The following is a 14,275-nucleotide window of genomic DNA, read 5'->3' on the forward strand; positions in this document are numbered from 1 at the left end:
CTCTGACTCAGACCCTCATTCTCTCCCGTCTTGATTACTGTAACCTCCTGCTGTCCTGACTTCCCGCCTCTCATCTGTCTCCCCACCAATCTACCCTAAACGCTGCTGCAAGAATCACTCTACTCTTCCCTAGATCTGTCTCAGCACCTCCCCTCATTAAATCCCTCTCCTGGCTTCCGATCAAATCCCGCATCTCACACTCCATTCTTCTCCTCACTTTTAAAGCTTTACACTCTTCTGCCCCTCCTTACATCTCAGCCCTAATTTCTCGTTATGCACCATCCAGACTCTTGCGTTCTTCTCGAGGATGTCTTCTTTCTAACCCCTTTGTATCTAAAGCCCTCTCCCACCTTATACCTTTTTAACTGACTGCCCCACACCTCTGGAATGCCCTTCCCCTCAGTACCCGACTAGCACCCTCTCTATCCACCTTTAAGACCCACCTTTAGACACACTTGCTTAAAGAAGCATACGAATAGCACTGTGGATATTCTGAACACATGATACATAAAGCTTGGCCCCCTGCAGACGCACTAACCAGAACTCCCTCCTACTGTCTCTGTACGTTCTCCCTACCTACCAATTAGACTATAAGCTCCTCGGAGCAGGGACTCCTCTTCCTTGATGTTACTTTTATGTCTGAAGCACTTATTCCCATGATCTGTTATTCATATTATCTGTTATTTATTTGATTACCACATGTATTACTACTGTGAAGCGCTATGTACATTAATGGCGATATATAAATAAAGACATACAATACAATATAAGGGTGAAACAAAAATGAGTACATTTTGTTTTTTGTCTGTATTTTCTATCGTTCTGTCTTTACAAAAAAAAAATATGGACTGACTTTGTCTCTTTGACTTCATAGGCAATTTTCAAAAAGTTAAATGCTACACCCCCAAAAATATTAAGTAGAGGCATGCGCCGGTATAAGGACACTCACTTTAAGTACACTCGCGAGTAAGGACATATCGCCCAATATGCAAACAGCAGTTCACGCATGCGCCTGTCAGTCCGTCCTGAACAGCAATACCGGCTCCCTACCTGTACCGAAGCTGTGCGCAAGCGGGGAGACTATAGAGCCTGTTACACATGCATTATTTACATCAGTAATGCACATATATGATAATTGCAGTACAGTACATGCATCGGTAAGTGGGGGAAAGGGACTGCTTCACTTTAAGTACATTTTCGCTTTACATACATGCTCCGGTCCCATTGCGTACGTTAATGCGGGGTATGCCTGTACTCTTTGTGTCTTCATGTGACAGCGGAGAGGTGCAGAACTCTGAACATGGCAGCTCAGAGAGCTGTACTAACTGCCTTTAAGCATATGTCCAAGCAAAATACTGAGCTATATTGATACTGCAGAAACATTTAGTGCCACGTAACTTACATTTGGTCTTTTCCATTTGATACTATTTAGTTTTTCCTTAGATAGTAGCTCTGGGCCAATGGTACTCAAATTTGCTGGGAAGGTGTCATCCTCAAAGAGCAGCCTCCTGCTGTAGCAGTATTCCCGGATGTCATCAAAATCTTGACCTTTAAACTTTTGGGGGTTTTCCACGCTCCCGAGCTTTCTCTGGGACTGCTGTCCTTCTGCTACTTTCTGATAGATCCCTGGGATAGGCATCATATCACTTTACTGTTTAGGATAAAAACAACAAAACGATTGATTAAATTGAAAGATAATTCAGATCAGCATATGATTAGTAGAGTCTATGTGTTTAAAACCTATTCAATAAATCAGCTCTCTTTGTTTTAACTGTGTATAATTTAAACTATTAAACAAACAGGTGGAGGTTGATCAACCCAAAGACTATAAATCCAAGCAAATATGATGTGCGATTACACAAATAAACACTTCTTTCCCCCACACCCCCACGTCTCATGCACACCCATCTCTCTCCCGCACCTCTCTCTCCCCCACCTCTCCCCCCACACCCCACCACTCACGCACACCCATCTCTCTCCCACACCTCTCGCCCACACCCAACCTCTCTCGCACACCCATCTCTCTCTCCCTCACCTCTCTCCCCCGCCCCTCTCTCCCACACCCCCACTTCTCCCCACCCCACTCTCCCACACCCTCACCTCTCAAGCACACCCATCTCTCTCCCCCACCCCTCTCTCCCACACCCCCCACCTATCTTCCCCCCACTCCACTCTCCCACACCCCTACACCACCTCGCTCTCCCCCCACACTCAATAACCCCCTCCCCAGTACACATAACAACCGCCTCCCCCAATACACATAACCCACCTCCCATAATAACTAACACACACCAGTTCACTTATTACATATGCCTAAACTTTTATGTTTTCTACAGTCTTATTTTATTTCTTATTTATAAATTCCATTAGTAATGGGGAGTTTACTGCTAATAACTGTAAAAGCTGTGTATTAAAATACAAATCTATCGCCTTTGTCACATAGTATTCTGTTTCTGCCAATATGTGTGCATGTGTACTGTATGTATATATATATATTGACAGATATAAGGGGATGGTAGTGGAGGGTATATGTTGCCCCCCAATTAATTATTGCCCCAAGGAGATGCAGTGAATACGTTTGGATTGTTGTACTTCCTATTGGGTGTGTTTTGGGTCCCTGGGGTGGAGCACTTGCAGAGTTGGGTGGGCTGGTGCTCCACTCCACGTTTTGGAGATTTGCCAGGTAGAATCCAGACCAGGACTTTTAGCTCTCCCAGGTCATTTGACACAGCTGCCAGGTAGGAGGGTGGCACGAGCTCCGGAGCAGGCAGGCAGGGGGGCGAAGCAGGAAAAGTTTGCGCTCCCCTACTTTAATGTATTTCCCATTTTAATAAAAATATCTATACAACTATACAAAAATGTCTATTATTTATGAAAAAAAAAGCCTACATTTAGCCTATAATAGTAATTATCCCCTCAGAACAGGGCATTACTGGCCAATAATGCCCTGGCTGGGTTAAAGTCCCTTGGCTTCGCCTCTGGCCTTCAACTCTTCCAGCCAGGGCATTATTGGCCATTAATGCCCTGTTCCGAGGGGATTATTACTTAATTAATGATCAATGGTTGACTGAGTCGTCACAGAATGATTGTTCATACATCCTGATGCACTAAAATGTTTGCATTGACTTACATCTCAGTTGATAAACTTCACTGACAATTTGTATGCATATATGACGCACAGACGTGACACATGCTTGTAATTTAACATTACATGTCATTTACATACATGTGTGCACCACTGACAACAATCAAACTCCGCCTCCGGGCCACCTCTTAGGGATAAATTCTACAAGCTCGGAGATCGTGATCCGTGCGTGTGAAATCCTTGGGGTTTCTGTGCCAGGACGCGCGGGCAGGCGATTTCACAGCTGTGAGAATCTGCCCCTTCGTGTCTTTCCTTTCTTTGTGGAAATGATGTTGACGCACTCATTGCAAACACAAACAAATAGCTTTTGTTGGCGGGCGCACCAGGACGCGTTCCTTTTCTACTCTTTTATGCTTCTGTTTTTACTGCAGCTTTGCACGTCGGGTCCCTTTTTGCCAGTCAGAAAGGGAAAGGGAAAGGGAAGGGCTCCGGCGCAACTGCGCATGACAAAAGTCCAGACTGCTTCCGGATGAATATGGCAAAAACTTTATTGGCACATAACACACTTGGGCTACACCACGATCTCCCCCTCTACGCGTTTCACGCTCTAGTACAGCGCTTTGTCACGGAGTGACTCCGGAAGCAGTTTGGACTTTTGTCATGCGCAGTTGGGCCGGAGCCCTTCCCTTTCTTGTATCTACATTGAAGGCTGCACGCGGGAGCTGAGGAACAGAGGAGAACAGGACCCAGACCGGAGTTTCAACATAGGTAAGGGTTTATTTATTTCCCTCCTACTCTGGTCAACTCAGTGGCCATACGTTGCTCCCTCACTCCCAGCCACACATGACTATGACACCATAGGTGCAAACCACTGACTACCGAAGCGCAGGACAGTTTTTTCTTTGGTCTACTGTATATACCGTAGCTTATAAGCGAGATTCAGTGTGAATAATTGCATCTAGCTGTGTAAGCAACTATTTTGAAATTAGCAGGAGTAGAAAGTCCAAGTGTCACATCCAGGCACTTTGCAAAGATGGCCAACTCCAGTCCTCTATGGCCACCAACAGGTCAGGTTTTAAGGATATCCCTGCTCCTGCACAGGTTGCTCAGACAATGACTGAGCCGAGCTCGAATAAAGTGTGTCGCCAGTGTATATATCCGATAGATGATTTTGTATACATGTAGCCAGATTAACCTTCTGTAGAGCCATGGGAATTTGGGTAACAAAGGCATTTTTCCGCAGCTCCGGGGAAGGTGAAAGCTGTGAGCAGTCGTAAAAGCTCAATATTAGCATACACGGAGCCCTCGCCTTAAGGTGGAAACATCTGTATAAGGATTTCTATGTTCTTTAGCAGTCCGTTAATAAAATAAAGCGTTGTACATGCTTCCTGTGATGCAAAGTGATTGTTAAACAATAAAACAGATTAGTCCATTCTCAAAATACCTTACCATGCAAATCTGTACCATAACTTCCTTTAAACCATATGTATGTAGTGCAATCAATGTAACATTGCAATCATTTTATCACATACTGTACAGTATAATCAACATAAACTTTTGTCAATGACAGCTGAGTTAGGCTTTGGCCCCGCTGGTGCTCAGCGCGCTCATGCTTGGAAAGCTCTCCAAGCATGAGCACCGGGTGTCCTTTACATTTTTGCAAGTGCTCGCATTGGGGGGGTGGGGGACATGGGGGTGCTGGGGGGATGCTGCAGGGGAAGCTGAGTGCATTGGTAAGTAAGAAAAATGTATTTACCCGAGCGCCGGTGAGCGTGTGTGCACGCGCATACCCGTGTGCATAGCGTGAGCAGGGACTTGCATATATATATATATATGCAAGTCACCTCGCCAAGTGCCGCCCGCTCAGCGAGCTAAGCGCTAGCGGGGACGGAGCCTAAGTCTCCCATCGATAGCATGCTTAGTGCTGTTTTTCTCACTTGTTCAGAGTGTAGTTGCTCAGGCATACCAAAAAATAAAAAAGATAACATCTGTATGTACAAGGAAAATATCTGAGGTTTTACAAGCAATGGACCAGATTTCATAAGAACGGTAAATTCAAAAGATATCCAACATTGAATACATAATGGATATAAAATTCCATGCATTATTTTTGGGGGGTAAATACCAGAAGCACTAACGTAAATATACACATTCACACAAGTAAAAAATGCACCAGGGGGCGGACTGGTCAGTTTTGCCCAGGTGGTTAAGGTGCTGGAATGTGAGGGGTCCCACAGGATGCACTCCTGGGTCAGGCCAGGTGCGGAGGGCCTCAGGGTGTACTTCTAAGGCTGAGTCCCCAGTCTTCACTGTGGCACGCGCGCCCGGCGGGGGGGGGGGGGGCGGCGCGTGCACAGCGCTGCACCGCGATAGGCGGTCTAAGGGGAGAGGGAAGGTTTGCGAAGGGAGGGGGCGTGGCTGTGGGTTTGCGGGGGCGTGGCCATGACGTCCCGCGGCTGGTTCGCCCATATTGGCTGAACCGCCGGCGGGGGCATCGCAGATGCTAATTTCAAACTCCCCTGCCTGCCTGAAAACCTGTCGCGAACCGCTGGGGAAAGGTGCGCGACAAGGTAGGGACTGGGACCGGCCGGACTGGGGGGGTGGGGCTTGATAGCACAGCGCACGCCGAGCGCTGTAGAAGTGACTGGGGCCGCCCCCTAAGAGGGACTCCCAGATGTTACAAACCATAAGTGATCACTGGGCTACCGTATGTAGTGGCGGGGACCATAAGCAGGTTCACTGGTTGGGGCTACATGCTGCACAGGTCGGGGAGGTTGCTGTGTATATTTAATAAAAGGCTATGGCCATTTTTACCCAACCAATGGGTCTGCATTTATTTGGGTGGGTTATTGAACGGAATCTGAAGTAGTTCAGATGCTTCATGATGTTTGAGAGACTGGAATAGGACTGCGCAGTGTGTGTGTGCTATGGGCAAAAGCATTGGAGTATTAATTTGACAGTATTTTGTACAATAGAGAGTCTATGTATTATACAGTATCTCTTCTACTTATTAGAATCCTATTGAATTTGGAAAGCAGAGTCTCACCGATCTATTCATTATACCAGGGATCACCCCTCACCTTTCCAACAGGTCAGTTTTTCAGGATATCCCAACTTCAACACAGGTAGCCCAATTGGTCTCTGCTTCAGCAACGGTGGCTCCAGATTGGGCCACCTCTGCTGAAGCTGGGATATCCTGAGCACCTGACCTGTTGGGGGAGACGGGGGGGGGGGTGCTTTAGAACTGGAGTTGATCACCAATGCCCTATAACACTATTCCTACATAAATTATTTCTAATCAAATTAAACTAGATTAGAACCAACAGACCTTGAAGATGAGAGCTGACAAGAATTTCTTTCCTGTTGGTTAGACTGCATTATTTAGCACTTCAAAATCAATGTGCTTGGTCGTCTGTAGCCAAAAATCAATGTGTAAAAGGTTTTTTTGCTTCCAGTACATACAACGCATTAAATAAGAATGTCAGGATTTAGCCAAGTCAGTAACAGGGAAGATGAGAAGTATTCAATTAAATATATACAGTAGTAGCCTACATTCTGGAGTTTTTCTTATACTGTTTTCCACAAGTGAATAAGTACAGTAATCACTAATAACAAAAACCGTACCAACCGTTTCCCATGGGGAACTGCAACTTTGCATTCATTTTTTTTTTGCATCTAAAAACGCATTAACATAAATACATAGGGAACTGCGTAGCAGTCTAAATAGGTCTGAAGCAAGGTGTCTCTGGAGCTGAACCCCATTAATTTCAGCTCCGGGGACCCCCTGCTTCCTGAGATACACACCTCTGTTGGTGCTGCCAGTATCTCTCTGCAGTTTAAGAGTCCCGGCCCCGGCTTTGTATTGGCACACGTGACTGGGACATTTAAACTGAAAAAATACTGGCACCCCCTAGAGGTGTGTGTATCTCAGGAAGCAGGGGGTCCCCGGAGCTGAAATTAATGGGGTTCAGCTCCAAAACCCCTGGTTCAAACCTCTTCCATTTTTTTTTTTTTAAACCTCCTTTTTGGGAATGATTTGCCTGAAATCCCCGTGCCAAAGGAACCAGTCACTCTGAGGCAGATCCAAATTCGCCAACATTTTTTGCCCAACTCTACCTTCTACAAGTAGTTCAATGTTTAGAAGGAGATTACGGTAATAATTGGTAAACTTACAAGTACTTTGCATTTTGTGTAACTTCACCTCATTGCCTTAATATAGACACATGGGCATTAACTGATAATAATAATAATAGCATGTTCTCGTATAGCGCTGCTAGTTTTATATAGCGCTTTACAGAGATATTTTGCAGACACAGTTCCTACCCCGTGGAGCTTACAATCTATGTTTTTGGTGCCTGAGGCACAGGGAGATAAAGTGACTTGCCCAAGGTCACAAGGAGCCGACACCAGGAATTGAACCAAGATCCCCTGCTTCAAACTCAGTGCCAGTTACTCACTGAACCACTCCTCCACTGCTGCTGAAATTCAAATGAAACATGTAAAATGTGCTTATGTGTTATCTCTAGCCGGAAATATCCCCCGCGATAAACACTTCTTCAAAAGAAGGGATGGAATTTGATCCCATGGTTATTTTCTAAACATATCCTCTTTTTCTGTAACATGACTAATTTAGGTGTGGGCAACCCCAGTCCTCTAGTCTAAAGCCACCAACTGGTCATTTTTTCCGGATATCTCTGCTTCAGCAGACTGAGTCACCTGTGCTGAAGCATGGATATGCTGAAAACCTGACCTGTTGGTGGTCCTTGAGGACTGAAGTTGCCCACCCCTGCTCTAATGCTTGAATACATGACATTGTACGCATCGACAGGAATGCCCTAAACCATTATAAAAGCAAAACATGTTACCTGTTTACAAGACGAGGAACCATCAGCATACAGTACACTCAGGAGAAGATGACCAGCAGGTAAATTGGAGACGTGTGTTTTATTTTCCTTGCTTTCGTTCTTGCTTTTCCTTGTGGGTTATCCGGTAGAGTCCTAACCTTGGTTAAATATTAGCTTCTTGATTTGCGCAAACAGTATATACTGCGTGTATGCAAAGTACAGTATTAGCTGACATGCCTTGCTTGCACTGTATCTCACAGCAAATCTTACAGTTCCATGTTAATGGAGATCTCTGCCAAGACGTCCGCTCACCTGAGTCGTCCTGTGTATACTGGTTTCTGTGTGTTATTGTTATGCAGATTAGGTAGCGTGTACTCTTGTTCCACCTGCAATCTCCCTTGGTGTAGGAAGATGTCAACACAGAAGCATAGTGTGGAAGCTCACCTATTGTAGTAATTAACGTCTTTGTGTGTTTTTGTTTTCACAACATCCAATTTCGTGATTGGGCCGATGCCAAAGGGGGAGCCGTATCAAAGTTATAAAGTGCAATTGAAAGGTTGTGTAGACCCACTGCTCCAGTTTCTGCTAGGGATTTGCTTCAAAGTGTTTCTTGTATTTGACGCAAATTGTTAGGCAGAAAAGTTCACGCCAGCTCAGACCTGGCAGATTGGGTTTAACGCAAATACAAGAGCCAAAAGGGATGCACAAAAACAGTTTGTAACATCTTATTATAATCTGTGTGTCGTGATTTCGCCTGTTGTCACTCAGGGCTGGTTGCAAGGGTATATGGCACCCTAGGCGAACCTTCAGCCATGCACTCCCCCCAAAAAACAAAATATATTCCCTGAATTGTTGTATTCTTCTATAGGGAGGAGCGCGGTAATATGTAGTGTAGCCCTGTTTCCCCCTAAACAAGAAGGCTACCGGTGTTGCCGCTACCTGTTGGCTCACAGAGGACCTAAGCCTCCACCACTTGGAGCCCGGGGGGATATAACAGTCTCGGTGCAACGCCTCCACCTGAGAGGGATCCCAACATAGTAGGAGGAGCCCCTAACAGAAACCCGTAAAAATAATAAACACACACGGTGTAAAATTACAGACTTTACTATCAACCATTTAGTATAAACGTCCTCCGCGCGTGCGCACACACTCCCAACATGGCAGCGCCCTTCAGGGAGTACCACAGGAGCCTCCGGCGATCCCGCTGCCCGTCACAACAGCTGCAGCCCCCCCCCCCCCCACTTCCCCCGCACTACCATTGTTCACCGGGAACCGCGCACTCCGCCGGCAGCCGTGCGCTCCCGCACGAAGCAGAGGTGAGGGGACCACAGGAGGACCCTGATACAGTAGTCTTCCACAAATATTAGGCCAATCCTTTTCCATGCTGCATTCTCCATAAGGGCATTTTAATATACAGTATTGTCACTGAAATGCCATGGGGGTAGGTTTATTGGCGCATCGGCTTTATATAGCAGTTCCTTGTAGGTGTATGTCTCCTCTCTTCAGGACAAAGCCCCTACCAATTTTCCAATTAGTGCAGGTATAATACACCCCAGTGTCAGTCTGCACATCACCCTCCATTGAAGAGTAGGTGAATGTATAAGTCTGGCAGAAAGAAATGTGTAAGTTTTATTATATTCACACCAGGGATTTGTGCACTTACAGTTTACCTCTATAGTAAGGTAACTATGGTACTTTGAGCAACTTTTAATTGCGCTACTCACAAAAGCTTATGCTTTATTTAAACCTTTAAGGGCTTTCTCACATTTTTGAGGAAGCTTTGACTACTCCCGTACCTTATACACAAGAAGTGCAATAGTCAATGTGCAGTGTTTGTTTTTATTATCCTTCAGCATTGGTTTTACGGTATACACACATACGTGGTATCCAACTATACAATGTATCAAAAATAACTGCAGATATTTGGATTGCTTATTACAGATATTTAAATTGGCATCATGAATACAAATATCTGTGGCCTGCCCATACTGTACATTAATATCAGCAACCTACTGAATGTAATGTAGAAAGTATGACAACGGTTCTTTCTTGTTCTCTGTTCATTACCCCAAATGTTTTGTGTATAGAGGATACACCAGAATAAACTCTGATGTCCTGACATAGGAATACAAATGTGTACCACCCTCTGTATGTATCCTGTGTGATTAGTATTCACCTTGGAGTTTTTTTTTTTTTAACCATTTCAATGGCTCCCATTGCATGAACTACAGAGACTTTATCAGTAAATACCTAACACTGAGACTTTATACAAACTGTTCATAACTCAGTTCCTAGAGTTCAGAATGAAAGAATCATATCTGAGGAACTGCACCAGGTAGAAAAATTAAAAGTAGCTTATAAAACAAATTCATCGTGTTTTTACATTAGCAGTGTAGTCCTAATTATTAGAATTGAGTGTTATTGCACGAACCTCAGCTATGCAACACAAGCTCTACAATTTGGTGTTTTATCATTGTAATATTGGCATCATATTTTTTTCCGATTTCTTCCAACTCGTATCAACATCAAAATGAACAGTAACAAATTAGAGGAAGCTCAATATATGCTGTTTTGTAATGGTTTAATACCAAACAAAACAAAAAATGCTTGTTACTGTACATTAGGTTGTGTTAAAAATGTAATTAAGAGTAGTTTAAAAAAATGCTACAATTATTTTTTCTTAGTAAAGAAATGATTTGTTTAAACAAAAACAATACTTTTTAAAATTCTCTTCTCTCTCTTTTCTCTCTCTCTTTTCTCTCTCTCTTCTTCTCTCTCTCTTCTTCTCTCTCTCTTCTTCTCTCTCTCTTCTTCTCTCTCTCTTCTTCTCTCTCTCTTCTTCTCTCTCTCTTCTCTCTCTCGTTTTTTTTATTATACTTATAATATTTGTCTGATCAAAAGAAAATACCCTGGGGACAATATGCTGGACAGCTACAGAATCCTTCTCTTGCTCGGCAACATTTTAAGTGTAGTTAATAGGGGCCATAGCCGGAATTCACTTGTCATTATCTCCGGGTGTCTCCTATAACCGGCTATTAGTAGACAGCTCAATTACAACAAAACACATGTCTCTCTCCAACTACACAAGTTTTTTTTGTCCCAATCTGTGGGTTTGACTGTACTTCTATGTTGTTCTGTAGCATGAAATAGCAGCATATTCAAATACATGTACAGTATATCACCCATTCCAGATTCATGGTCTGTTACATTTAGCAAATTGCAGGGTGTGTGCGGGCATCAAAAAACATCAAATACAACAAAGAGTTCCAGTAAGTTTATTGGACCTGGAGTAAAGAGGATTATTTTTAATTATTGCCATTGTTTACATCTGAGGAAGAGATATACGTTATCTAAGAAGATCATGCAATGCATCATGTTACTTACAGTATATGCTGTTCATTTTATGTTGGTCTGCTACAATGTATAACCTATTTGATATAAATGTGAACATAAATTGGAAATTTGTCTTGTGTTTGCAAGAAGTGCAAGAAGTAAAAGGATTGCAGCACTTTTAATTATATAAGCACAACCATCTATCAACACAGATAATCATTAGCTAGCCGCAATTTACTGCATTTAAGTACTTATGACAGTGGTGCCAAGCAACCATTATCTTGAATTTCAATCTTAAGAGTCTGGGGGTTGGGTATTCTCTTCATATATTGGTGAAAGAAAGTTGCCAGTTATTTAGCTCATGTAAAATGCAATTCCAGCTAGAATGCAGCTAAAGTACAATAGTGATCTATTTCCCAAAGTCCCCCATATGTGAACTGGTGAGCTAACAATAAGCATCCCAGATACACAGTAAGTGATATCTTAGCTGGGACACTTATTATTAGCTCACCAGTTCAAATTTGGGTAATTTTAGGAGTGCCCCCATCCAAAGGATATTTCTCTCCTTCTTCTGCCCCATTTCCCCAGTTTATGTTATCATTCAGCTTCTAGTAAGCTAATATATCCAGGGCGAGCACCCTACAGGAAGAGCGAGCTTCCATTATTTATCTGTCCCCCATACTGTATGTCCATCAATTCATTTGTTCTTCAAGTAATATCTTCAGAAATATTGTGTGAGTTATGACTTCAAATCCACCCCCCAAAAAAGCTCATACTGTAGATTTCTCTTTTCCTATTGTTTTACAAATGTGTCTCTTTTAATAATACCATTCCAATGGTAAATCAAGCCGCTGCTCACGTTTGCACTGCTGTTCAGATTGGTCGCTTTCAGGCGGTATAAGCAGACGGGGTGGGCTATTTACAGAGGGGCAGTTTTAGTTTTTAAAACACTTGTTTTACATGCCAACACATGTTACTTTGTTAAATAGTATAAGCAGTGCTCTTGTATATAATTTACAGATCCTCCCACTGTACTGATTTGGCCGATTTACAGTACTGTTTTTTCCCTGGGAGTACAGGTCTCCATGCCGTGTATCTGCTTGTAGCAGTTTTCATGGGCCCTTACAATTTTCCCGCTCAACTGCAAACGCTCCCTGTGATCTCCAGCTTTGCGGTTAGATCAGAGCAGGGTTGCCACCTGAGACTTTTTGCAATTATATGTAATTTATTTATTTTTATATTTATTTCTCTTACCTTTCTTTTCCGGCATCTTCTGGCATCTCCTCCTGCAAGGTCCTGTTGACATGACTCTGCGACGTCAAATGGCGTCGCGTTGGCATGACAACGGGACGTCGCAGCGCCATGTGGTGTTAAGTTGCCATGACAACGGGACACCTTATGGCGCTGAGGAAGCACGTGACGTCCTGTCGCCATTTGACGTCACTGAGCCATTTTGATGGGACCCTGCAGGGGCGAGATGCCACCGCCGCTGCCACCGTGCGGAGATCTCAGGTAAACTCATAGCCCAGAGATACGTGGCTGAAACCCGTAGTCTCCAGGTCAAACTCGGAGTGGTGGCAACCCTGGTTCAGGGCCCGGGCTTCTGCGCCCTGTGTGAGGACACGAAGTTCTCCGCCCAGGGTCACCTTCTGCGTTCCAATAGCGAGACGCATGGGGACATAAGGAGACCTGACCGTGTGGGGCTGTAATGCGGCTCGGTGAGCTGCTGGGTGGTGCTTCCCCTTTGCAAGGTTCACATCTCTGAGGGGGAGTTGAGTCGGGGTCAGTTTCTTAATTTTCTATCATTCTAAAGACTTCTTCCTATAGCAAGATGAGGGAGGGATAGGGAAAATGCTTGATTTTATTGCAACCGGAAAACTGATGATAAAGTGCACCTGCTTATAAACATACATACAGTATAACATTACAATATAGCTTTGTCTGTGAATCAGTGGCAGTATTCAGTTACACATTGATAGGATTCAAGAAACGTACATCAAACACTGTACAAATAGAATGTAACATGAAGGGGCATGTATATAAATGACACCTTTATTTCTCAGACATGCTATATGGTAGGTGGGTGGTACGTTAGGTAGGTATCGTTTTCCAAACGCTTTCCCAAACCTAAGAGGAAAGCAAGAATCAAAGATTGTAATGTTCAAGTGTTTAATGATACAGTGCAATTTTCACACCTAAATAAAGAATCACAGAATAATTATCGAGAGAATGGTGATTTATGTAAGTACTCAAAAGATTTGCAGTCAGTTTAAGAGATTATCATCATAAATCACAACCAGATGTTAATACCGACACTTCAGTCACACTAAATGATATCAAATAAACACCTCACATTTTATGTTTATAATTAACAGCTAAAGTGCATAACACAACTCCTTAAATCCAACAAAAATTAATGACACATAAATCAAGTGCAAACCCTTCTAGGAAAAAGCTGCAACATGTTTAATCAATTCTGACACCCACTGTATAAGCGTTTTCTAATCATTATGTAATGTTAGAATGTATACATGGTGAGCTGAGATTGGGAGGGGTTAGAATTTCTCTGGCTGCTCCCTATCTCCCCCAGCATGAGGGATAGGGTGTACAGTCAAAAATTAGGGATGTAACGGTCCCAAATGTCTTTTCTGCTGCCTCTTTAAAACAGTATTGCTGTTTAAAGGTGTATGTGGGTGCTCAGTGGTTACCTGGTTCTTTTCAGGGTGGAGGATCCGCGCTGGCTTGTGATGCGGAGTAAAGATAAAAGATCCGGGTGTCAGGAACTTTTAACTGGGTTTATTAACAGATGATCTTCTTTACAAGCATCCAGCATTCATAAAGAAGCACATATACACTTCTGGTTACAACAGGACAGGTTTTCAGAATATTATCCGACCCCCTGCACTTAGGTTTCCTCAACCATGAGGTTAGTAGATGGGATAGCTCTTTTTCTAGCCTTTCTCCCAGCCAAGGAGAGAACTGGGTGTAACCTTTCCCAGCAATTTCTGGCAAT

At 43.6% G+C, this 14,275-nt stretch overlaps 1 protein-coding gene across 1 annotated transcript in view; it reads right to left on the reverse strand.

Annotated features, from left to right (window-relative positions):
* LOC142492630 (calpain-13-like) overlaps nucleotides 1-8,258 on the reverse strand; it is a 113,162-nt gene extending 104,904 nt beyond the window's left edge. The window contains exons 1-2 of the mRNA XM_075595454.1: nucleotides 7,951-8,258; nucleotides 1,403-1,651 (exon numbers count right to left, since the gene is read on the reverse strand). Of these exons, the coding sequence (XP_075451569.1) occupies nucleotides 1,403-1,642 (240 nt within the window). The 5' untranslated portion in view covers nucleotides 1,643-1,651; nucleotides 7,951-8,258. The remainder of the gene's footprint in view (nucleotides 1-1,402; nucleotides 1,652-7,950) is intronic.
* Between the last annotated feature and the right edge of the window lie 6,017 nt (nucleotides 8,259-14,275).

The sequence above is a fragment of the Ascaphus truei genome, chromosome 4 (genome assembly GCF_040206685.1).
Source record: "Ascaphus truei isolate aAscTru1 chromosome 4, aAscTru1.hap1, whole genome shotgun sequence".
NCBI classification, from domain to species: Eukaryota; Metazoa; Chordata; class Amphibia; order Anura; family Ascaphidae; genus Ascaphus; species Ascaphus truei.